This window comes from Panthera uncia, assembly GCF_023721935.1.
Source record: "Panthera uncia isolate 11264 chromosome B3 unlocalized genomic scaffold, Puncia_PCG_1.0 HiC_scaffold_1, whole genome shotgun sequence".
NCBI classification, from domain to species: Eukaryota; Metazoa; Chordata; class Mammalia; order Carnivora; family Felidae; genus Panthera; species Panthera uncia.
Genome location: NW_026057582.1, coordinates 10,949,188 through 10,974,335, shown reverse-complemented (window position 1 = coordinate 10,974,335; position 25,148 = coordinate 10,949,188). Strand labels below are relative to the sequence as shown.

The following is a 25,148-nucleotide window of genomic DNA, read 5'->3' as shown; positions in this document are numbered from 1 at the left end:
GAGCTAATGAGTAGAAATTACAAGAGCTCCTGTTTTGGTTTAATATCTAGAACTACCCCCCCACTCTTCCCTCACGACCCCCCAGGAGAGCTGTTCAACAATGGCCAGAGCCCAGGATTCACTCATTCTTCCCTGGCTTGAACTTTCAATCAGTACATTCAACAGGTATCTATTAAATGCGTTTACCCTGTGCCAGGTGCTGCCCTCAGAAAGCAATGGCGACCAAACGTTTTCAAATACATAAATACATAATACAATTACAAATTGTGAAGGCACAAAACGGGTTTGTCTGGGGGCGGGGGGGAGTGCCTTACTCCAAAAGGGGGTCGGGAGGCCGCTGCAGGACTTGCTAGATAGTTGAGGGAGCCCTGAGTGTGGAGCAAGCCTCCAGACTCTGGCATCAGGGGAAGCGCGCCCCCGCTGTGGGAATCTCAGGAGCATGAAGTGGCGCGCTAGTGCTGGCAGGGACCTCAGCACACACTGAAGGAACAGGCGGCCCAGAGACTGGGAGTGACTTGCCCACGGACCCACAGCAAGTCGGTGGAACCGTCGAGGGGTGGAGGATCAGCTGAGGTCCCTTGCTATCCTCCTGGAAGCCAGAGAACTGTCTCACAGCTCGACCCAAGAGAGCCCAGCGGCGGACACCAGAAGCCAGAGGCGTGAAGCTGAGGGCGGAGCGAGCTGCTGCCGGACCCCCCGGAGGGGTGGGGAAAGGGGGCAGAGGCGGTCCCGATGACGTCATTTCCGGGGTCGGGGGTATATAAATTCTTGCAGTACCAGAGCCCACTGCACAGAGGCTGGTGGGTGGGCCGACAGACGGACGCCGAGAGGGAAGCCGCGCCCCCCGCCCCCAATCCGCGCCAGCGCCGCCACAACCCGCTCCCAGGCCGCCCGTCCAGCCAGCCCTCGCCAGGGTGCCTGCGGTGCCGGGGCCCAGACCGCCAACTGCTCTGCGCCTCGGGTTCGCCATGCGCTCCGCCGCTGTCCTGGCGCTTCTGTTCTGCGCCGGGCAAGGTGAGCGAGCGCGGGGTCTCGTGGGAGAGGGTCCTGGGCGCCCCCGCCTGCCCCGAGGTCGAGGCTCCGCGCAGCGCCGCGCGCCCCTCGTGCCTCCCCTCCGGCCCGGCGAGTTTTCAGCACCGCGGACAGCGCCACCGCCTCCCTGCTGACCCCGCAGCGGTCTCGGCCCCAAACCCGTAGACCTACCGGACGGACTCTTTGGCGGGCCAGACTCCTGACCCCGCGGGGCAGGACCCACCCTTCCCCCTCACCCCGGCGCCCCCTACCCCTTGTCTGGGCTCGACGTCTCGACTGCATCTGGGCCAGTTCTGGCTCCGTGCCGTGGCTGGCCAAGGTCATTGGGGGAGATGGGAGAACCGTTGCTGGCTCCCGCTCTCGTCTCTCTTTCTCTTCCCCCCTCCTGCTCTATCTTTCTGCCCTTGGCTTCTACCCCTCCGCATCATCTCTCACAATCCTCCTCCTCCGTCTCTTTTCCCACACCTCTGGGGTCTGTCTTCCTCTCCTCGCTTCCTTCTCCACCCCAATCCCACTCAGCCGCTGCCCTTGTTTTCCTAGCATTAGCTTCCAGTCCTCTCCCCTGCCCCCCCCCCCCCCCCCCCCCCCACCCAGAGCAGGAACTTTCCCAAAAGGCAGTGTTAGGGAGCTCAGTGTAGCCTCTGGGGGCCATACCCATGGGAGCAGCAGCCAGGGAAAGGAAACAGAACCACTGGGTGGGGGCAGTTTTGAGGGGAGCACTGGGATGAATGGGCCCCCTGTAAACTGGGTCAGGAAGGACTGGGCTCTCCCCTTGGAGCAGAGGAGTGACCCCAGTTCTCTATTTTTTCCCCAGTCATTGCCCTCCCTGTGAACAGCCCTATGAATAAAGGGGACACCGAGGTAAGAAGGGGAATGGGGATGCCCCCGGGATGGCGGGTAGGAAGCCCAGTGGATGCTTCACAGCCAGTTTTTAGGCAGCTGCAGGAGTGAGTTTGGCATAAAGCCAAGAGCCAGCACTGCGGCTGCTGAGCCTGGGGACAGCTTGCAAAAGAAGATATCAAAGACTGCTAGATTTCCCTGCCATCCTGCTGTGGGGACTTCCCCAGCTTCATCTGAGCTGGGTATGCTGCCGATGGGGCCTGTATCTTAGCTGCTGGGCCAAGGTGCCAGGCCTACTGCCTTGAACACTCCACATCTGGCAGGCCTACTATGAGCTGCTGGGTTAGGTGGGGGGACTTCTCTGTGGCTGTGGTTGTCCACAGACCTGCAAGGATGGTCTTCATTTCTCTGGCTCTGGCCTCCCCCTTTGGTCTTCCCTCCTCCCAAGGTTCTGCTAGCTGCCCTCCCACCCCCCCCCCCCAGGCACTCAAGCCCTGGCTCTCCCAAAGGGCCAGAATGAGAAGACTCTTGATCATGGCTTCTGTACCCAGGGTGCTGGCCATTTAGGGCTTATGGTGCATGTCCCTCCCCGAAAGGGCCTTAGGAGATACCAATGGGGAGTTCTGTAGCCAGCGAGACAGACACTCTGTTGGGTATATATTTGGAATCCATTCATGTCTAGGCTGGGGCTATTTTTCCAGTTTCTGATGCTCACAGATACCCCCACTTGAGACTCAGGGAAATTTCTACTCCTCACCTTTTCAGGAGCTGTTTTCTTCCATTCCAGAGAGGCTATGGTTAAACCCAAAACAGCAAAGCAATTTCAGCCTCTATTTGCTCAATTATATTTCCTGTATTTCACTTGGCAGAATTTAGTGATTTAATTTACTTGCACTCTTATAGCTGTGTGGTCTTGGTAAAGTTCCTGAGCTTCTCTGAGCTTCCACTTTTCCCATCTGTAGTATTTCCCTTGAGGGAAGTCATGAGAGTAGGGAATCATAGATGTCAGGTGCCTGGCAAATGGCAGGTCCTCAGTAAATGGGCACCATTATTCCTAGGGCTTCCCTTTTGAGACTCTTTATTATTCTTGGGGCCCATGCCCAGTTCCTCTGTCCCAGAACCTGTCCTCATGGACTGGTGACTGCCATTCCCAGTGTGAGGTATGGGGTTGCAGGGGGATGCAGGGTAAACACTTGAGGGCTCTTCCTACCAGATCTCTATGGGAGACACCGTGGTCACCATACTCCACCTAGCAGCCTGGGGCAGGAGCACCATAACAGCTGGTTAAGACCTAAATATTCCATCCTATGATGCTGTGACTACTGTAGAGCCTCTTTGCCAGTTTGCCATCCTGAATTTTTGGATGGCTTGCTTTGGCAGCCCATAGACACAGCCTGCCACCCCCTCACTCCCCACCAGCAATCCCTGATGCATGTCTGGCACCTCCTGGTTTTCTGCCCTGCTCTAGGCAGCTGAAGCAGGTTGAAAGTTGTGAATCCCTCTCTTGGTGTGTGGGGCACTTCATGCTTTATAGAGTGTTTTTCCATCTGTGTCTGATCACCCTGGGAGGGGAGCGGGAAAGTCTTCTCACTCTCATTTTACAAGTGGGAAAATTGAGGCTCAGAGAGGTCAAGTCACATGTCCAAGATCACACAGCTAGGATGCTGCACTCCAGTTGGCACTACCTTCCAATATCCACTTACCAGGTGCCTGATTATCCACAGCACCTTTCTGGGCCTGAGACAAAACCTTCAGAGATATGGCTGCCGTGGGCCTGGAATAGGCAGGCGCGTCGATGTAGCTGATGTGTGCCCACCTCCGGCCACAGGATTCATCCCCTGGCCCAATGTAGAGCCATACTGGGAGGCTGTCACTCCTTGCAGGTGACAACATCACCAATGTTGGGAGACAGTGATCCACATCCTGTTTCCAGACAGAGTAAAGCCAGGGAAGGTCTTTGTTCTCCTCTGGGCAGTCCAGAAATACTTCCTGGAGATAGTTGCCCTTTGAGGCATCTGCAAGGTTCAAGGACTTCTGCAAGCCATACCTCCATGCCCAGGAGCAGTTTCCCCTTCTTTGGAGAGATGCTTGGTACCTCAGAGGGGCACCTGCTGGCTATGTGATTAGATCACTGGGCACATGGCAAACACCATATAAGCGTTTCCTTTTATTGTGGTTATTGTCTGGCTAAGAACACAAAGCTGTGCCCCTGAGACGGGCATCCATTGACTCCTGAAGACAAAAGCAAATGTCCTTATATTCTCATTAGAAATTTGCTGTGGAGCCTCTGGGGCTGAATCCCATACACAAACCAGCCCCAGCCTTCCCCCCACCCACTCTCTTTCCAGGTGATGAAGTGCATCGTTGAGGTCATCTCCGACACGCTTTCCAAGCCCAGCCCCATGCCTGTCAGCCAGGAGTGTTTCGAGACCCTCCGAGGAGGTACGGGCAGGGCTGGGGGTGAGGATCCGGGTGTGTGGCTTTGAGCAGAATTCAGTGACTTAATTCAACAGTCACTGATCGAGTGCCTGCCCTGGGCAGGCCTGTGCTAGGGTCTGAGTGGTCTGGAGAGATGAGGGGGGTCACAGCCCCTGTGCTTCTGGAACTTACAGACTGGCAGATGGAACAGATAGGAACCCAATTAACTAGAATTCTGGGCAGAATGAAAGCAGGGCCGTCCACCCTGTGAATAGAGATTTTGTGTACTAGACCCCCAGAGCCAAGAGCAGCCTCTAACACCTGCTAGACAATCTATAGGTATGTGATGAATAAAGAAGTGTGGGGGTTGGCCTGAGAAGGACAAAGTCTTTCCAACCAAGCAGTCAAGTTCTGATCAGCTGTTGGATGGGTCCAACATTGGGTTGGACTTTCAGAGAAAGGTTAGAAATCAGTAGATAGGAAAGGATAGCCCAGGTGGATCAGGCATGGAGATGAATATTGGAAGACATGATGTGGGTAGAGACACCTACCTCACCTGGGGGCCTGCCACCTCTTGGCTGAGGTCTGGGTGCTGGGCCAGTGGCTGACCTTGCTGATGTAGTAGGAAGAATTGGCACCTTGGAGAGGAGGCCATTTCAAAAGTGTCTTCTCAAGACCCAATCTTAAGGCTGCTGCCCAGGTTTTGAGTGTCCAAAATAAATTCCTTGTGTTCAGCTGAAAATATTGATAGTCATCTCTTTCTTGGCTGTTCTCTGGAAACCACCCATAACGACTCTCTTCATTGCAGATGAACGGATCCTCTCAATCCTGCGACATCAGAATTTGCTGAAAGAACTCCAAGATCTTGCTCTCCAAGGTATTTTCCAGTCACTGCATATGAATTTACTGGGTAAATTCCAGTAATTGAGAGAAAACCAGGGTGTGAGTTTGAGCAATGCCCTATTTCTCTCTGATTCTTCCAGTTATAGACTAGGAAGATGGGGTCCTTCATGCCCTGGTCCAATTTGTCATTGATATAGTTAAGGAGAGTAAGGCCCAGAGAGGTTGAGCGACTTGTCCAAGGTCACACAGTAAGTTAAGGACATGCCAAGACCAGATGCAGCTCTCCAAATACCCCATCTCTGCAGTTCAGTCATTTCAGTGGGGGCGCTCTTAAGACTAGGTTACAGAGAGAATCCCTTTCCTCTGTTAAAAGAAAATTGGTCTCCAGAAGAGAGGACAGGCCCCTTTCTTCTTGTGAGCTTCTGCTCAAGGGGTTGATGGGGGAAGCAAGGTCTTGCTCACCCCCAAAACACAGACCAGACTTTCAGCATGCTTTAGAGATTAAGAAAATCCACTGATACTCTTGAGAATGGAGTGACTTTGTGAGGGAGTGAGCCCCTTGTCACTGAGGGTATTCAAGCAGAGCCGGGACAGGATGCTGGGATGGAGGGTTAGACTGATGTCATCCCACAGATGCCCAGCCCCAGGTTCCTTCCTGCGTTCATAGGAACCTGGAAAGTTAAACAAAATGCATTCTGGCCTTGCATCTGCCCCGAACTGACATCCTGTGGGAAGTGGCTATTTATTTGGGGGCAGGGCCGCTGGCATTGTGCCTCTCTCTGGGAATGGGACCTCAGTCGAGAACCTTGCATCTGCTTCCAAAGGAAGTGAGGGTCTGTCTTGAGGGCTGGGCTTCTGTCTCGGGTCGGGGGTGGGATCGGAGGCATGAAGACTTCTCCAGCTCTGGGGAGACCCCCACTCTGAGGCCTTTGGAGAGGACCAGGCCACGTGTGTGAGAACGGAAGGCAAGCACCTGTCTCGTATAGTTGCTGGGAGTCTGAAGTGAGTGCCTAGGACAGAGCGGGTGCTGAACGGAGCCGTGGCAGTTACTGCCTGTCTCATTAATTTCATCATCATTGACCCTGGTGGGTTTTTTTTTTTTTAGCTGAACATTAAATGTTTTATTGCAATACGATAATTTAAAAATTAAATATTGAATGACTAAGATACTACATTTAAATAATTAAATATAGTGTCAACACAGACTGTTATGGGGGAATGTGTCCTGAAACACCTGTATACACACATATGTGCGTGTATCCATTATGAACAGTTTCCAATACACATACATATTACTGTTTTCTACTGAAAGAGTATGGGACATAGCTATATGTCCACCTGTCCTTCCACCCATCCAACCATCCATCCATCCACTCCCTCTTCTGCACTCAGAACAACTTCTGTGTACCAAGCAGCAGCCCTGTTTTGTAGATGAGCAACCAAGTCTTGGATAGACCAAGTTACCCAAGGTCACAGAGCAAAGAATCGCCAGGAGGTGTGAACCAAGGCCTTCCCGGGGTCAAATCTGGGCTTCCTTCCCTGGCCCACAACCGCTGTGTCGGTGCCTCTGGCCACTCCAGAGATTCCCAGCATGGGGAAAATAGCAGCAGCCTGGGGTCCATGCAGGGAGAGGGGTGTGTGGATCACGGCAGCAGAACTGGGATTCAAGCACGTGCTTGGCCTTCTCCCCAGGACCTGGGGGAACAGGGCTCACCTGATTCAAGATCCCCCATGAGGGGGCAAGCAGTCACTGCTGTCTCCTGTTGCAGAGTCCCCTAGCTACCTCTCTGCTCCCACCCCTGGGACCCTGTGTTCCATCTGAGTCTTTATTGCTCTAAGAGGCAGCAAGCAGGGCTTGTTCTTATCTCAGGTGGGAAACTTGAGTGTGGACAGGTGCCGTGGCTGCCTGATGAGCCCCAGCTGAGAAGGGGTGGCCCCCCGCCTGGGTCTTGCCCCCTCAGTCTCTCATTAAGCAGACTTGGAACATGACATGTCCAGTTTACAGATAAGGAAACGGAAGCCTTCGTTCTCACAGACAAATATCCCAGGGCTGGCTTGGCAAAATGGGACTTTTTTCTCCTTTTCTTTTTTTTTTTTCCCCTCCTTTTCTCATACCAGGTGCCAAGGAGAGGGCACATCAGAAGAAACACAGCGGTCTTGAGGATGGACTCTCAGAGGCTCTTGAGAAGCAGAATGACCAGGCAGAGCTGAAAGGTCAGTGCTGGCCAGTCTAGCTGGAGGCTGGGGACGGAGGAGATCATAACAGTAGTCATAAGATCAAGATCTCCCTGGAGTCAGGAGACCCTCCTTTAGGCCTTGTAAAGGAGCTATCATTTCAGTCTTCCCTTTAAAAATGGGGAAACTGAGGCCCAGAGGGGTTAAGTACCTTGCCCAAGGTAAGCAGCATAACGAGATGCGAATCCGGGTCTATGTCACTGCAAAGCCTGCCCACCACAGGGGCTCATGCTCAGGGCAGGAAGTCTCTGGTCTGGTGGGAGGGCAGCCTCAACTCTGGATCTTCCCAGAAGCCCTTGCAGAAGAACCCCTGCCCCTGGCACCTGTCCTCCTGGGATTTGGTGGTGCCTCGGCATAGTCCTGTCATAGGAGGGTCCCAGGAGAGGAGGTCTCAAACACTGAATGAACCTGGATCATCTTTCTTGTTATGTGTCACATCTGGGGCACCTGGAGGCTTTAATGGGGGAGGCAGTTATGTGTCAGAGCAAAGAGCACCCTGTACTTAGCATCTGGAGACTTGGATTCAAGACCCTGCTGCCCACGGACTGTGAGCATGGACAGGTCACCCTCTGAGGATCAGGCGGACTTTCTGTAAACGGGATGGGAGCACTTTCACCTGGAGTCCTGGAGTCAAATGGCGGCACGTACTTGGCGAGGCTTTGTTCAATAGTAATCACTCTGGTGCAGGGAGGGATTTTTACCGGGTAAAAGCCTATCTTCAAGGCAGCCAGCCGAAAATGGGTTTTTTTTGTTTTTTTGTTTTTTTGTTTTTTTTTTTTTAGAGCTTATTTATTTTGAGAGACTGAGACAGAGAGCAGAGGAGGGGCAGAGAGAGAGAGGGATAGAGAATCCCAAGCAGGCTCTGCACTGTCAGTGCAAGAGCCCGACGCGGGGCTTGAACTCGTGAACCATGAGATCATGACCTGAGCCAAAATCCAGAATCAGGCGCTGAAAAGACTGAGCCACCCAGCCTGCCCTAAAATGCCTTTTAATGAAACCCTACAAATAGTTGAGCACTTTCACAGGACATCAAGACAGAAGCCTCACACGGAGAGGAGAAGGAACGTGTAGTGATGATGCCTCTCATACAGAGGTTAAGACCTTTCAAGGTCTTTTTTTTTTTTTAATCACTTCCTGCTTTAAGAGGTATAATTACAGAGGCGCCTGGGTGGCTCGGTCGGTCGAGTGTAGGACTTTGGCTCAGGTTATGATCTCATGGTCTGTGGGTTCAAGCCCTACATCAGGCTCTGTGCTGACAGCTCGGAGCCTGGAGCCCGCTTCAGATTCTGTGACTCTCACTCTCTCTGCCCCTTTCCCGCTTGCACTCTGTCTGTCTCTCTCTCTCTCTCAAAAACAAACAGTAAAAAAATTTTTTTAAAGAAAGTAGAATTATAAAGGAAGAAAGATATGCCAGTTGTACTCAGGTCAGACCCAGACACAGAGCAAGTAATGCTAACTGTGTCATAGTCTTGGTCTGGACTTTCTAGAAGCCAAAAGATACAATGACTAGGGCATTCACTTTCGAATGTCCCCTCTCTGTAGAGAGAGCTTTCCTACTATTCTTACTTTCTAATCTTATACTCTAATAAACTTTTGCTTACTGTTCAGAAAAAAAAAAAAAAAGATACAATGACTAAGTTCTGCAATTGGGCTCTCGGGGACACTCCGTGTGTGGCCTGGCCCTCAGGGCCTGACTTTGTTGTTTCTGCAGAGGTGACAGAAGAGGCATCCTCCAAGGATGCTGCGGAGAAAAGAGGGGATTCTAAAGAGACAGAGAAGAATGATGGAGACACAGATGGAGCCAGGCCCCAGGCCTCCCTGGAGCCTGAACAAGGGTCCAAGGTCGAGGAAGACAACCAGGCCCCAGGGGAGCAGGAAGCCTCCAACGCCCACCCCCCAGCCAGCCTTCCCAGCCAGAAACACTCAGGCCCACAGGCCCAGGGGGACAGAGGGAGCCTCTCCCAGGGTCCAGTGGACAGAGAGAAGGGCCTGGGTGTAGAGCAAGAGCAGCAGGCAAAGCGCGAAGAGGAGGAGGAAGAGGAGGAGGACACAGAGGCTGGAGAGAAGGCTGTCCCCGAAGAAGAAGGCCCCACCGCAGCATTTAACCCCCACCCAAGCCTTGGCTACAAGGAGACCCAGAGGGACGAGAGTATGTATGACGTCTGAGACCCCTCAACAAATGTGTCAGGCAGAGGGTGGGAGGGAGGACCTCATTCATAATTTCATTGCACCTTCACAGCAACCCTGAAAAGTAGGTGTATCTCCATTTTCCAGATGGAAAACTGAGACTCAGAGAGGTTAAGTAATTTGCCCAAGGTCACACAGCTAATTTGTAGCAAAAGCTGATTCCAACCACCCAGGTTTGGCTGACTCCAAAACCCTGCATCTCCCACTAGTCCACACAGCCCCTCCCCTCCAACCAAGGAGGCCAGAGGGGCTTTGCAGGGTGGGTGGGCTTCGGGAACAGAGGGACAGCCTGATGGGCGAAAGCAGGCTGGTCTAGGGACAGTGTCAGCTTCACCCAGGGTTTGGGAGAGGCCCCTGGCCCCCCATGAGGCCTTGTAAGGGTCCTTCCTCCCTCCCCAGCTGGGTGGCTCCCGGATCGGGGGCTCCTCAGAGGAGAAGGCTCGCAGAAGAGGCAAGCTCCGGCCAGCCCACCCCTCTGAGCTTTGAGAGGGTCTTGCAAAGCACGGTGTCAAGATGGCTTCTTCCTCCAAGTGCAATTATTGCGGAGAGGCTGGGCTGGACCCTGAGCATGGTCTGTGGCCCCAGCGATGGCCACAGAGAGGCCCTGGGGAGTGGCAGGGACCAGGGAAAGCGGCGGGCCCTCCTTCATTCTCCTGCTCTTGTCCACCACCAGCTCCAGGATGGCCCAAGGCTCTGGCTGTGGATGGAGCCAGGAAGACCGGGGCTGAGGAGGCTCAGCCCCCCGAGGGGAAGGGGGCGCGGGAGCACTCTCGGCAGGAGGAGGAGGAGGAGATGGCAGAGGCCCCTCAAGGCCTCTTCCGGGGCGGGAAGAGCAGGGAGCTGGAGCAGGAGCAGGAGGAGGAGCAGCTGTCCAACGAGTGGGAAGATGCCAAGCGATGGAGCAGGATGGACCAGCTGGCCAAGGAGCTGACGGCCGAGAAGCGGCTGGAGGGGGAGGGCGAGGAGGAGGACCCCGACAGCTCCATGAAGCTCTCCTTCCGGGCCCGGGCCTACGACTTCAGGGGCCCTGGGCTGCAGCTGCGACGAGGCTGGAGGCCGTCCTCCCGGGAGGACAGCGTCGAGGCGGGCCTGCCCCTCCAGGTGCGCAGCTACCCGGAGGAGAAGAAGGAGGAGGAGGGCAGTGCCAACCGCAGACCGGAGGTTGGTATGGGGGCGGGTGCCAGCCCCAGGCCAGGCCTCCAGAGTGTGGGCCCTGCCCCCCTGAGGGGACACACACCGTCCCCTCGGGTCTGAGGCTGGAGAGGCACTTGGACGGGGGGCTCTCGGGAGAGGGGCAGAGCAGGGGCAGGGGTGAGGATGGGTCAGGCAGGGAGGCGAGTGAACCCTGGCTCACAGAGGCACCCGGTAAAGTTGGCGGACAGGCAGGCAAGAGAGGGCTGTCCAGATCGGGTCGTGGAGACAGGAGAGGTGTTCAGCCAATGCCTGAAGGCGCTTCGTGGGTCTCTGTCCTGGAGGTGATAGGGGGCCCCCGCAGGTTTGGGTGTGAAGCAGGAGTGAGGGGTGAAGCTGGAGCTTTGGACGGAGGGAACTTGGAAAGGAAAGGACCTGGCGGGGACTGGCCCGAGGAGGGCACCATGCCCCCAAGAGCTGGGAGGGCACGGAAGGTGCCCGGCGATTTCCTGGGAAATCCCTGTGGTTGGTCCAGCAATGTCCTCTCCTGGCCCCCAGGCAGCCCAGGCACACCCTCCTCCGAGGTTCAGACCCTGCCTCCCTCTGGTGGGGCCAGGGCAGGGCCAGTGGGACCACGGGGCCTGGTGGTGAGTGGGTGAGGGAGGCATGGATGTGCCAGGAGACCTGGGTTCTGCCTCTTCCTAGCTGTGTGACCTTGGGCGGGTTACTCCCCTTCTCTGAGCCTCATTGCTTCCCCCATTTCTCAAATGCGGTAAGGAGTCCTTTCTGCTCACTTCATTATTATGGTCAGAACACACATGAGCTTTCAAAACCTGGCCATGTTCAGGGATACCTGGTTAGCTCAATGGGATGCTGGGAGGTAGCCCCAGAGGTGAGGAGTGGGAGTTGGGGTCCCTGCCAGGCTGGCAGTACCATCTTGGAGCTAGAGGAGGCTTTAGGGCTCCGTGGTTCAGGCCTCAGTGTCCAGGTCGAAGTCAGGGCCCTGCTGGGGACTGGAATCTACCCATGACCCCAGTTCTCTCTGCCCACCCAGAAAAGGATGTGGCCCCTTCCTTGGGTCCCAACCTTTCTCTGGGCTGGGACCAGAGTCTTGGCAGCCTTAGAGGGAGAAGATTCCTTGGCAGCAGGAGCTAGGAGAGGTCATCTCTCTATGTGCCCAGGAGACTGCCCTCCATCCCTAGCTTTGGACCAGGACAAGCCTGGGCACCTTTGCTTGCCCCTCCCCAACCCACAGAAGCTGGAAAGAGCAAGCAAGTTACCCTGAGATGCCTGCCAGCTCCCTTCTCCACGGGCAGAGAAAGCCCTGGACTGCAGAGCACAGAAATGGGGACCCCAGAGTCCTGTGGACAGGACAGGACAGAGGCCTCTTCCACCCAGCTCAAGGGTCTTCTTAGAAATGTTCCGGCCTCACAGAATTTCACTCCAAGACAGAAGGCTTTAAGGTCCCTATTTCCATGACAACCACTGTCTGTCTGTTCCAAGTGGTCCCAATGGGTGCCCTCCACAGCCTGGCATCTGGCAGGGACCCCAGCAAGACTACCTTTCCCAGGTCAAGACCGAGGGTGAGGGCGTGGCCTTCCCCGACTCCTGCTCCAAGTCCAAGGGCATCTGCTTGTGGGCATCAGCCCCAGTTCAGGGGACCCTGAAAGCTTCCTGAGGCTGGGGCACAGAGCAGAGGTCACAGAAGGGTCCCCTGCTGCCCTGAACCACCCTGGCAGCCAGAGCTGGGTCCCCCTATGATTGGGACCGAGCATCCAGGCCCAACCCTAGGCAGGTAGAAGCAGGGAAGCCCTCACATCCTCAAGCCTGTGCCAAAGGCCCATGGCTCCTCAAGCAGGGAAGCCTGGACTCACGTTCAGGGCCATTGTCACAGTCTATGCCTTGGGGTGAGGAGCTAAGGAACACTGAAGAGCACCGAAGGCTTCATTTTCCACGTGCCTGCCCAGAGCCATTCAGGGGAAGGCAGGTCTGGATGAGGCTACCGGGGTGGTGTGGGGTCAAGGCCCCTATGCCCATTTCTTGTGCACAGTAATCCTCAGAGCGGCCCAGCAGGGTGGCATCTCTGTCCCCATGATCTGGATGAAAGCCCTAAAGCTGGGAGAGGCAAAGCCACCTGAGGCCACACAGCTAGCCAGTGGCACAACCAGTCTGGCAGACTGCACCCTCCATGTGAATGACCCTTGATGTTCTCTCCTAGGACCAGGAGCTGGAAAGCCTGTTGGCCATCGAGGCAGAGCTGGAGAAGGTGGCCCGCCAGCTGCAGGCACTGCGCCGGGGCTGACACGCCAGCCGGCCCCCCCCAGCCAGGGCCCCGAGGCACCCAGCAGTCCTGGCTCTCCTGTCCCCTTTGCAGGTCCTGGCCAGACGGCCCGGGCACTGCTTCTGGTAGAGAGGCCGCTCCCAGCCCGCCCAAGCCCAGGCCACCCTGTTGCCCCCTCGCTCCTTCCCTTCTGCTCTGGATTCCAGCCCCAGTGCGCCCCTCTGCGGGGCACACCCCCCACGACTTTAAACGGTTATCTTCTCTCTGGACACAGGCAGCTTTCTAGAAGTTTCCTTTCCATCGTCAGAGCCATTGGGCACAACTGCAATAACTTCTGACCTTTTGGTGAAAGCTGAGAACTCCTGACTGTAATATATTCTGTACAAAATTTATCTAAGGAGAAATAAAACTGCTCTGGGCTCTTTCTGGTTTCTTTGAACTTCTCCCGCCTCTTAACTCAGAGCGGGATGGGAGGGACTAGATTTGGGCAAAGGGACAAGGGGAGCTCAAGTTGCTGTGGGACTACAGGCAAGCGACTTTGCACCTCTCAACATCAGTTTCTTCATCTGCAAAATGGGGATGATACTACTTCCTCATCTGATTGTGATGAGGGTTCAAAGGGCCCACATAGCCTGGACCAGAAAACCATGATGATGATACAAATCACATGAACAGTCTTGCCAAGGCTAGGCCTGTCCCATGAGGCTGGGGAGGGAGCTGCCCACTGTTGCTGCTAACCAGCCCCTGATACACAGAGGGACACCTTCCAAAGAGCAGGAGTCATTGTTTATTTCTTCACACGTTTTCAAGGGTGCACTCTACCCCCCAACCATTACAGAAAGAACAAACACAACAGCAAACTGTATCCCACTAGGCGGTCAGCTATCAAAACATCCGCTCCCGAGACAAGTTAACAAAGGGAACACGGGGTCACCTTGTCCCTGAAAAAAAACCCATCCCAAAGATGGCCACCTGTGTTATAACCACACAGAACAACCGTAAAGACAAATCCAAAGAGCCCAGGGACAAAGTCTCCTGGCTTTTACAAAAGCGGTGATTTTATATACAGTACGTGTATTCGTAGAAACACCGTACGGACGGACATGCACAGATCGAGTACAAGGCAGCCTGGGGTTCTGGGAAGTGTTGCCTGTTGCCTGTGAACAGGACGGAGGCCTGAGCATTTGTCACAAAGCACAGGTGTCACTAGAACTAGAACCACCAATGTCCCGGTGAAATCACTATGGGAGCAGCTTTTTGTGAGGCAACAGGTGTCGAAGAGGTGTGCTCCCACATGCAGCCCTGGAGGAAGAGGTCAGGCAGGCTACGGGAAAGGAACAGCCCCTCTAAGCCGTCGGGTCAGGGTAAATCGGGAAGGGAAAATGCAACCATTCGTGGAAAAGGCTCCCGGGTGGTCAGAACCAGAAGGGAGAGCGCCCAGGTGGGACCAAGGAACAGCTCTCCTCTGAACAGTGTCGGGGGTGGGCAGTGTCACTCCAAGATCACATTGGCAGCGCTGTGCAGAGAGAATGGGCAAAGCACAAGCCCTTCCTCGTGAAAGGCAGAAACAATGGGAGTGTGGTTGGCCTGAAGCCTCAGCCACATCACTTCAGGCTCAGGCTCAGGTGTGGGCAGGACAGACAGATGTGTGGGGCATCAGGGCGGGGCCAGGCAGATAGAAGAGGGAGAAGCCTGGAAACTTCTCTGCCTCGCGGTAAGCCTCGGTGGAGGGGCTGGCTATGCGCCTTCAGGACAGCCAGCACCCAGCTCAAGATCGCTAGCTCGGGGCAAGGGCCCGTGGAGGGCGAGGGCCTGTCGGGGCGCCTGCCGGGCGAATCATTTTCTAGGGGACAGAGAGGCAGATGCAGACGCCAGGGACAGCAGTCAAGCCATTCACCGGCTGTGTGGCCAGTGGCCAGTGTGAGTGCCCGAGCAGAGGACCGATCTCCCAGACTAGGACAAGGACGTGTAGTCTCCCTTGGTCTTGGAGTGGCCATGTGACAACAGCTGCTTATCGCAGCTGGCTGGAAAGCTAGTTTCTTGCCATGGCCCTTCCAACGGGCGAGGCCCACCTGACAGTCCTCTGGGTGAGAGAAGAAACTCTTTTTTCCAAGTTGTTCTCTCCATCATTGATGAAGGCCCACTTGAAGGATACACCACACAACTCCTTGGGTGTTCGAAGCGTCCAGGCCGTGCCGGGTGTCTTCAGGCCCAGCCCGACCCACTGTGGGCCGCAAACCTAGACGCTTCCATGAATGGCAAGGATGCTACACCAGGAGACTCTGCTGGGCCCTCTTGAAGACGACAGACATCAAGGGCCTGCACTCAAGTGGAGCCTAATGTCTGTGGAATCACATCGTTGGACAAAGCATCCGCAAGCAGAACCTGGCCCAAGGTCTCTGTTACAGGCTGTCCAGGGCAGAGACCTTGCAACTGACCCTCTGCACTTACCCATGGCCCTAGCCAAAATATGGCCCTGGTACTTGCTCCTGGAGCCCTTGAAATCAGGAGTGCCTCCGAGAGCCCCAGCCACTGAACACCACCAAGACAGGTGCTGAGGGCCACAGACCCCAACATGCCCACCAACTGGCAAACAGAGGCTTGGGAATCAGAGTCCTAACTGCCCCCATGATCCTGGCAGGGCCAACTCTAGGGGCTACACATGCACACACCACAGGAGACCCTTCCCAGGGGCCCTGCAAGGTTCCAGAGCCTCTGACCCAGAGGGAATACCACCAAGCCTTTGGGGGGAGATACTGCTAAGGGGCCAAGGAAGACGTGGCATTTTAGTGGATCTGTCTTTCCCTGATGTGGAAACCACAAGGCCTGAGGGGAAATCAACTCTACGGAGAGTGTGTCCTGGCACCCAAAAAAGTCAGTGTGCACCCAAGTGACCCTGGGAGTGGAGGTCGCTGGTTGGTGCCTCATCACCACTGATGAGGGGGTGATGGCCCCTCTCCTTGTCTGTGCTCCTGAAACCCCTACATCAGGGGTGGCCAGTGTTCGCTGAACAGGGGCGATGCAGGGAAGATAAGATGCCTGCTGCCAGGCAGGGCCTTTCCCTCTCCCACCACCTGCTGCTCCCAGGTCCTTACGAAATGAGACTCCACCCCTCGGCTTCTGCTTCCAGAAAAACCGGTCACCTTGCCTGCCACCCGCATCGAGGCCAGTGGGGAACAGTTACTTGATATCTGGGCTCTGGACCTGAGCACGTGTGACCCTGGGGGATGATGTAAGTTACCCAGGAACACGATATGGCCAGAGGCCCCAGCCCGGCATCGGGGGTCACACTGCACCCCCCACCTGTTCCTGAGACAGATCGGGATTGGAATTTCATTTAAGAAGGTAAAGCTGTTTTATTAAGAGACCAGGAGAATGGCATGAACTTTCAACAGCATTTGTAAACACATGTGAAATGCAGTTCGATTTCAGTAGTTTATTTTGGAGACAAAGCAGTGCAAGAGGCCAGCCACGCTTTCCTGCTTCCCCGGGGCTCAGGGATGGACTAGGAAAGGCGCTGTACAGACATTATAATCGGGGTTCAACACTCAAGTCGTGTAAACGCAGTTAGTCGGTGGGCCCTCCTTTCCAGGGCAGCCGGGCAGTCCCAACAGCACCTGTCCTCGCCCTAGGCCCAGTGCAGCTTGAGGGCGGCCCCCACCCAGTCCTTCCTTTCCCAAAGGTGGGTGACCCCCACGCCCCTGCTGAGCCGGGCCCGAAGGTACCTCTGAGTGCCCAGTTCAGCAGCCTCTCTCGGGCCATCCTCATTGGACCGTGCACGACAGCCTGGACGCCTTTCCCACTTTCTCAACGTGAATGGATGTCTCAGGACACAAGATCATGCTCAGGGGGTCCTATGCATTTTGCCCAGGTTCACGTTGTCCCAGGACTGGCAAAGCCCCTCACCGGCCCCCTTCTTTGCAGAGGGGCGGGGCGGTCTGCCCGCCTGCACCGCGGGAGCGGAGTGGTCAGCCGGTGGTGTAAGCTGCCGTCAGGGGCTGGGGGGGACTCTCACGGAGGAGGGGTAACTGCTTCCTCACCTCTGGGGCTGCAGTTCCCCTCACACTTGGCTGGCTCTGTGCTTGGGGCTTGCAGTGAGTGCAGGAAGGGTGGGGCGGGCCTGCTGGGCGGTGCGAAAAGATGTGAAGCGTACAGGCAGCACCCCCCCACCCACCCACCTGGCCGGGGGAAGAGGCCCCAAATCACCTCGAGGCCGAGGGGAGGCTCATCGGGCTGACTTCTCAGAGAGGCAGACTGCACCGCAGGGTGTAGGGCACCAAGCCTGCCCTTCAGAGGTCTCTGGTCTCAACGGCTCATCAGAGACAAGGACACGGAGGCCCAGCAACTCCTGGGATGATCTGTCCACAGTCACGGCACAAATCCTTGGCACACGCAAGATCAGCCCGAGGGTTCCTGACCAGGCAGCCTCCTCCGGGGTCCTGGGGAGCGGCGCTTGGCCAGGGTGGGAGGCCCCCTTGCAGGGCCGCATGGGACACAAGTTGAAGGGCCTGGCGGACTCCAGGGAGCTGGACGTGGAGAGTAGAGGCCAACTCAGGACCTTAGCCGCCCCCAGGAAGCTTCCTTCTTCCTTTCTGTGAGTGGGCAACAGGCGGACCACAGCCCAGACCCCCTGCACGAAGCCCCCACAAGGAAACAGTAGGTGTGCCTCTGGCTTCCTCTGGCTCTTCAGAGGGACACCCGTACACCTGCTTGGGGCTTTAGGCCCCATTCCTCACAAAGCCGTGGAGGCCGCCAGCAGGAGGGGAACAGTGAGGGGGCCAGGCCTGGGTGCGAGGGGCTTGGAGGAAAGCGAGAGATGAGGAACCTCTCACTCACTCTGTTCAGTGGCCAAAAGCCTGACCCGGGACGGCCCCCCTCCAGGGTCCCCTAGGCCTGGTCCACAGCAGCCATCGAGACGAACAGACGTGGATGTGCACACGCACAGCAGCCACACGTGCACACGCACACCCCACCTCACATTCAGACCTAGTGTTGAAGACACAGCAAGTGTAAACCCAGTGAAGACATCTGCACAGCAGGTATCAGGCATCTTCCCCGAGGCTGGGCCACTTGGGGTTCTCTTCCATCTCCCCCCACCCCCACCACCCCTTGTTTAGATCATGACATCAGAAAATCAGGTTAAAAATTAAAAAACAAAAAAAAGAATCAGATCACTGGGAATTCTTAGTAGGAGCGTCACTGCTGGGAGCTGCTTGCCCAGCAGGTGCACTCTGCGGCCCGTGCCGCCCTCCAGGTCCTGGGCTCCGTGGCTACTGGGAGGAGGCCTTAGTGGCCAGTGAGGCCACGCAGTGCTGCTGGAAGCTGGGAGATACCGCCGCGGTGCAACCAAGTCTCTGGTGGGGCAGCTTGGTGGTGCTGCCCGTGCCCACGCCGCCCGCATCGGCCTCCGACGCCCAGGGTGGGTCCTGGCCCATCATGCTGCTGCAGCAGCCCGGGCTGGCGCTGCACGTCCGCTCGCCCGCCAGGCTGCCCGCCTGCTCCGCCAGGAGCCTGCTGTGCCTCAGTGGGGCCACGTCCCCAGCGGCTGCCGCGGCTGCACTCTGGCCCTGCAGGACGGTGGCCACGTGGTTCAGGAGGTCTGTGAAGAACTCGCTGACGCCCTCATAGCCTGTGGGCAGGAAAGAGACAGCACAGGGCGTTGAGCCAGGCTGGGATGGAGACGGGCAGCAGGGAGAGCGGGGCACAGGTGGACTATGGGGCTCCCGGACTCAAGGTGGGCGCTCTCAAGACGTAGAGAAAACCGAGGCTCAGTTAAGTAACGGGACAGATGGAAGCCATCAAGCCTAGACTCAAAGCTGGGTGTGGGCGGGCTAGCCCTTGAATTCGGCTGTCCCCAGGGTGTGAGACGCTTGGCGCTCCAGCAGACAGGCAAACGCCCCATACCCTGTCCCTCTCGGGTACAGTTTCAGGGTCTCGTTTAATCACCGCCCCAAATGTGCCAAGATGCATGTGGCGGGACGTGGCATGGAGGGACGTGGCAATACCGAAGGCCCGCTCCTCCCGTCCTAAATAATAAACAGCCGTCCACTCCACATGGCCCAGCCTCAGCTTCCTCCTGTGTCAACTGAGAGGTCTCGGGGGCGGGGGGAGGAGGCCGTTGCGGGCATGCCCGGGGAGACCCCTGATCCAGAGCGGCTACCCCTGGAACAGAGTCTGTTGCCTTCTCACCCCCAAAATACCTGCAGGGAGGCCCTCTGTGCCATGTGCTCTGAGCATCAAAGCCAAGGGGTGGAGACCGGGTGCCCCCAGCAGGGCCACTGCCCACCTACACCTGTGCCTCTAACAAAGCAGGGCCTGGGGTTCCCGAACAGAAACTGCCAGGGCCTGCCCACGGCCCACGTTTCCCAACACCGACACGAAGGCAAATGTCGGCAAACAAATCCTTGGGCGCCACCCACCAAGCAGGTTTCCCATCTAGGCCAAGGAAGTTTTGCTAACTGCCCCAAAAACTGCATTGAAAGAAATTCAACATGAGTACCCTGTCCGCCACCCCCACCTCCCCGATCCAGTGTGGAGGCATGAGAACTGGGCACACAGCTCCAGGAACAGGACAGAAACAGGTGCCCACTCTGCGAGGGGCTCCAGGCACTGCTCACACCCCGCACGGCTTCTCCCTCCACCAGGACGACCTCCACCACCGCTCAGAGGTCACCGGGACCCTCGCGCATCCTCCAGGATGGGCCTCGCCGCGTGGGCACAGGCTGGGCGAGGAGGGCAGGCGCACCACCTGTCACAAAAGAGCCCATCCGGGGCCGGGCGGCGGAGGCATTCGTCGACGGTCGCGGGCCCGAGGCCGAGAAGGGGAAGCAGAGATGCCCACGGCAAAACTAAAAACACGTACAATGGCTGGCATGCACGGTGCATTCATGTGCCCTTAATCCCTCCTCACAACGCTGTTCCCGTTTTACAGATGAGGAGACAGAGGCACGGAGAGTGAAGTGACTGACCCCTTCCACAGGCGGACAGACGCGTGACGGCTCATGGTGCGGATGGAGACAGTGATGGGGCCCACGGCTGGTGTTCACCCAGGCTTAGGAAGTGCTGGCCCCCAGGCCGCATGCTGCATGTCCCTCGCAGTCCCTGGGGAGTGGGGCCCAGGGCCACCCTCATTTTACAGAGGATACAAAGCTCCCAAGTGGCAGTGCCAGGACCTCAACCAGGCCCTTTGGTGCCATCTGTGCCTTGACTATCATGTGGTCCTGGGCGGTCCACCGAGGACAGGGGGGGCTTCTTCCAGCCACAGGGCCGAAAGGCAGGCCAGGCCAGGCCAGGCCCCTAAGGGACAACCAGCAGGCAGGCTGCCGGGCTTCCAGGGTAGGGATACGAGCAGAGGGAGCAGAGCTGAGAACCGAGTCAGGCCCACACCGGGGAACAGACGCAGTCCTGTTCTGAGGCCCCCAGACAAGGCCCAGGGCAGGACATACGTGCTTCCTGAGGCTTCCTGGGGTGGTGTGGAGGCCTGAAGCTGAACTGGAGGCCGGGGAGGCCCCTCGGGTCGGCCCGAACTGGCCGGCAGCCAGGCAGCCAGCTCCCGATGCCTGGGGAGAACAGACTGAGCTGAGCCAGCACCGCGGGGCGCCAGCTCAGGGCCGGGCACCGTGCCGACATCATCTCCTCGGTCTCCGTGTGGGGGGAATCACTGCTCCCGCTGCGCAGAAGGGAACGCTGAGAACAACCCCCGCCCCCGGATGACCTGTCCCATCGCAGCCTGGAAGGGCAGGGCCAAGATCGGAACCCACGGCTTCGGCTGACAGGTCAGGAGGGGAGGGCTCCAGTCTCAGCTCCAGCACTTGGTAGCCAGTGGCTTGGACAAGACACCCAGCCCCTACCTCCATGTCTCCACGGGGTAAAGGGAGATCTTGGCAGCTCACTGCACGCCGCGCTATTGCGTGGACAAAATGGGAGTAAAGCTCTCCGAGCAGGCCTGCTGTGTAAGCGTGTCAACAGCACCCGCGGCTACTGCTGTTACTAGTTCCCAGAGCCCAGCACGCGGCCCCTTCGACAGGGGGCTACTGAACACCCAGGGCCCCAAGGCAGCCTCCCCAGGAACGTACTCTTCAGGTCGGGTCCACGAGTGCTCCAGACCCAGGCTTGCAAAACAAGCCGGGAGAGGCCGGGGAGCAGCTGTCTCCCGGACACGGCCTGCCCTGAGCTCCCCCGGCTTTCCCCCAGCATCAGGCTCCCTCAGACAGCGTCTGCTGGACTCGGCCCATCGTTCCGGCTGCCTCAGCCCCCACCTCCATGCCTGGCCCCATCTGGGCGGCCCTTCTCTCGGACAGAAGCCTCCCGGCCATCTGGGCTCACAATCACGGTCCCCCCTGAGCATAGAGGACGCCCTCGTGACACCCAGTCCAAACTGCCCATGTTGAGAGGGGGCCGACTCAGGACCTTGCACAAAGCCGAAGCTCAAGGGCAGAGCTTCATGCTCTCACCACCTCCCATCTCCATCCTTCTGGAACTTCTGCCCCAACAGCCCGGCACTGCTCCCTCCTCGTCCCACCAACCCGCTGACTCGGCTACCTCTCTGCCAGCCCCCCCACGTCCTCCCGGGTTTAGATCCTCTGATTCATTGTAATTGTTCCCTTGACACGCCCTGTATTCCCTTGATCTCTCTCATTCATTCCGTCACTTCCTCGTGAAAACCCCACCTCCGGCAACACCCAAGTCTCCATTCAGGCTGCGCCCAGGGTGACTGGAGGAACACAGGCCATTGTCCTAACAGGCCTGAGTTTCTATAAAGGAATGCTGGCCTCAGTCAGCCGCTCTGGTCCAGCTCAGAGCGAAAGCCTGCATTCTCACCATGGCATATGGCAGGCTCATCTCTGGCCCTCCTTGTCGCGGTCCCCTACAGAGCCCTTGGGGGGTAGCTCCTTCCCTCCTTGCCGGGCTCTGCTCCAATGCCACCACCTCAAGAAGGAGCCCCTGGGCACCTCCTGTCCTCTGAAGGAAGGGCTCTGGCCATCATGGTCACACTGTACCTGCCCTGCATGTCTGTTACTAGATGACCAGCTGGGACACACAGTAGGCCCTCGATAAAAGTCAACTGAATGACTTAAGGAGCCAGTGGTGTCCTCCCAGCCTTGGTTTCCCTGGCTATGACTTGTAATGGTGGTGAGGCCTGAGGAGTGCAAGGGGACACATGTCAGGCCCCCAGCCTGACGCCCAGGAGCCGCACAGCCTGAAGTCACGCTCTGCACCCCGCACATGAGGTCTTGTCTCACACCTTGCAGACACCCCTGAGCAGTCCCTGCATGCCACGCATGGGCTCTCCCTGGAGATGCTAACCTCCCTAAGGTACGAATCGTTTCCTGAATGTTTTTATACCCACTGAGCAGTGAGTGGCTTTACCTCCACCGCTGCTACTTAATAAAGGTGAGAATCAAAGCCAGCTGGGAGGGTGGACGAGTCCGCCTCAGGGTGCCCCCAGCCAGAGTGGGCTCATTCCGGGGAAAGTCAGCTGGGACGTCACGGCCATCATCCTTGTAGGCTAACAGCCCCACTGAAGGTTCTCCGGGTGCTATGTCCCACCAAGAAGAGAGGAGCACGGGGGAGCCAGGCTGTGCCAGCAGCCCTGAGGGTCCCAGCACATGCTGCCTGCCTCAGGGCCCTGGCAGACGGCAGGGAGCAGGCGCCGTTGCCACGGGGAGCTGGCCGGCTCCAAGGCCCATCCCCAGCACTACAGTTCAGGGTGGGGGCAGGAGCACGGCCCCGCCACCAACCAGTACTGTAGCGTGCGGTAATTTCTCCCTCCCTGGGAAAGTCGACTCCCTGCACATAAACTGTGGAGGACGTACTCTCTCTGGGGTCCTTTCAGGTCTCGAAATCTACAAGCCCAACAGAGTAGCTGAGGTTCCGCCAACAAAGGCTAATACTGATGGCGCAGGGTCAGTGAGGAAGGTCAAAGAATGGGTTTAGTGCGGGCCCTTTAAGCGCCCAGTGTTCACCCTGGCTGGATGCACCGACCTTGTTTGCCAACTTCACCACATACCATAAACCCATTTTGCAGGTGGGGCTGAGGCTTAGCGGGACCACATTTATCCCAGGCCCTACCAGCAGGGAGGGAGGAAGCTGATCAGCCGGGCCCACCCGCCCCATTACCCAAGGACACCAGCGTACGGACGGATAAAGGTGGCCCCACCGCTCACCTGGGAAGGCGTTGATGTCGATAACAGCGTGCTGCCCCGTCTGGTTATTGATGATGATGTCGATCCCAAAGAGCGACACACCCAGTGCCTGCCGAAGGGCCCGGGACAGCTCCCGGATGACCTCGTCACTCGGCCGCTCAAACACGCCCTCGATCTTGTCCAGCTGCCAACATATACACACATGCAAGTCAAGTCAGGCCACAGTGGGGAGGTGCAATGCCACGCCAGACACAGAGACCCTGCCTCAGGTGCCCCAAGCTGGCATTACCGTCAGGCAAGGAGGCAGGACAGACCCCTGGTGAGTTGCACTCACATGGCCACTTCCCACGTCCCACCAGTTGGGCAGGAGCGAAGTATACAGTGTGCGTGACCCCTCTAGTCCCTGTAACAAGCTGGGAGGACTGCCCCACCCCAATCGTCCTCTGCTCTCGTCCCAGCCAGCCTGGGACAGCCACACAGATTTTCACGGGCTCAAGCTCGGCCCCTAGAAGGGCCACAGAGGAAGGGGAACCTTGAGGAGTGTGTGGGATCGAGGGAACATGGATTTGAATCCTGACAGTGACTTTCTAGCTCTGTGGTCCTAGGGAGAAGTACTCGGCCTCACTGTGCCTCGGTTTGCTCAAACAGGACCAACGAGGTCCCTATCCTCTGCATGGGGAGGTCCCTGATGTGGTGGGAACAGTGTCTGCCTCACTGGGAGGAGGTGCTACCCTTGCATTCTAGAGCAGGGATAGCACTGTGTGACCTCTGAGTCAGGAGAAGGTTACAGGAGGTGCTCAATAAATACTGGAGTCCTGGGGGCTACAGGGCTCAGAAGCCAAAGAGGAAGAAGGGTGAGTGATCCGTCAGAAATAAAGTTGATGCTGGATCAAAAACTTTTAACACAGAATTACCACGTGACCAGCACTTCCACTCCTGGGTATGTGTAACCGAAAGACTGAAAACAGGTAGTTGCAACCCAATGTTCAGAGCATCGGCCAAAGGTGGAAGGAAACCAACCGAAGCGCCCATCAAAACGTGGGATCAACAAACTGTGTTACCCACACAATGGAACATTATTCAGCCATACAATGGCATGGCGTGGGTGAACCCTGAAGACGTCAGGCAAAGTGTGAGAAGCCCAACACGATGGGTTACACATTAATATTTACAGGTTAACACGAAAGGTCCAGAACAGGCAAGTCCGTGGAGATGAAAAGCAGACTAGTGGTGGTGGGGGTTGGGAAGAAGAGGGAAGGTGGCAGAAATGCTTCATAGGTACAGAGTTTTCCTCTGAGGTGATGAAAATGTCTCGGAACTTGGCAGAGGTGGTGATAGGCACAACATGGCGAATGCAGAAAACGTTACTGAATTATTACCTTAAAATGGCTATGTTGTATGTTATGTGAATTTCACCCCATTTAAAAAAAAAAAAAAGTGAAGCTGAGTCAGGAGGGCTGGGGACAGAGCCCTGGGCACCAAGGACAAATGGCCCTTACCCCGGCACAGGTAGCTACAACGGCCGATGGGGAGCTTGCACACATGCCCCGGGTGAGGAGCCCACGGTGGGCACCATCAGTGGTCCCCTGTGAAGCCACGCCCGCGGGCTCTGCACAACTGGCGGGGCCCCTCAAACCCACGACCCTGCTGCCTTGGTGTGCTATCAGAGGAAATACTTTCTAACGGGCCAGTGCCAGACTGCCTGTGACAAGCCCTTGTCACTTAGCACCCGCCCAAGCCTGGGCAGGTATCCCCCATTTTGTGCTCCCTTTCGCCAGTCAGAGGCTCAGCGCATCGAGGCAGCTCAGCCACGGGATCTGTGGCCCCAGGTCCTCCCCAGGTCAGAGGGAGCCAGGCAGACACCATGGCACAGCCCATTCCCTCCCGCACGCCCTGAGCCGTAATGTACGCTTCTGGGTCTTGTTTTCTCACTCCAATAAATGAGGTAATAAAAACACCTGCACCACGGGACGTAGGATCCGAGAAGCTAAGGTTTCAGGCTTGCAGCACAGGTCCACCAGCAAGGGGGGTGGGGT

General features: G+C 57.0%; 2 protein-coding genes across 5 annotated transcripts in view; one reads left to right on the top strand and one right to left on the bottom strand.

The window, feature by feature from the left end:
* The first annotated feature begins 375 nt into the window (after positions 1–375).
* On the top strand, positions 376–13,400 carry CHGA (chromogranin A). Of its 2 annotated transcripts, XM_049612271.1 has the most exons (8): positions 376–1,014; positions 1,847–1,893; positions 4,221–4,314; positions 5,099–5,167; positions 7,252–7,347; positions 9,080–9,517; positions 10,229–10,716; positions 12,905–13,078. In XM_049612271.1, the coding sequence occupies exons 1-8, from the start codon at positions 969–971 to the stop codon at positions 12,986–12,988; spliced, it is 1,362 nt and encodes a 453-aa protein (XP_049468228.1). In that variant the 5' UTR covers positions 376–968; the 3' UTR covers positions 12,989–13,078. The 2 variants fall into 2 exon arrangements, with proteins under 2 accessions (XP_049468228.1, XP_049468230.1); XM_049612273.1 differs by lacking the exon at positions 10,229–10,716 and having other exon boundaries at positions 12,905–13,400.
* A 2,898-nt stretch (positions 13,401–16,298) lies between these two features.
* The window catches only part of ITPK1 (inositol-tetrakisphosphate 1-kinase), a 179,563-nt gene continuing 170,713 nt past the window's right edge, over positions 16,299–25,148 (bottom strand). For all 3 annotated transcript variants that reach the window (XM_049612268.1, XM_049612269.1, XM_049612270.1), the window contains 2 exons: positions 23,134–23,296; positions 16,299–18,596 (listed from right to left, as the gene is read on the bottom strand). In XM_049612268.1, coding sequence (XP_049468225.1) covers positions 18,238–18,596; positions 23,134–23,296 — 522 coding nt within the window. In that variant the 3' untranslated portion in view covers positions 16,299–18,237. The remainder of the gene's footprint in view (positions 18,597–23,133; positions 23,297–25,148) is intronic.

What these genes read in the sequence shown, in the direction of transcription:
- CHGA (XM_049612271.1), top strand. Translation starts at nt 969, where the DNA reads ATGCGCTCCGCCGCTGTCCTGGCGCTTCTGTTCTGCGCCGGGCAAG. An exon ending in TGAATAAAGGGGACACCGAG is followed by an intron (nt 1,894 to 4,220) that starts GTAAGAAGGGGA and finishes CTCTCTTTCCAG; the next exon opens with GTGATGAAGTGCATCGTTGA. An exon ending in GGAGACCCAGAGGGACGAGA is followed by an intron (nt 9,518 to 10,228) that starts GTATGTATGACG and finishes GTCCACCACCAG; the next exon opens with CTCCAGGATGGCCCAAGGCT.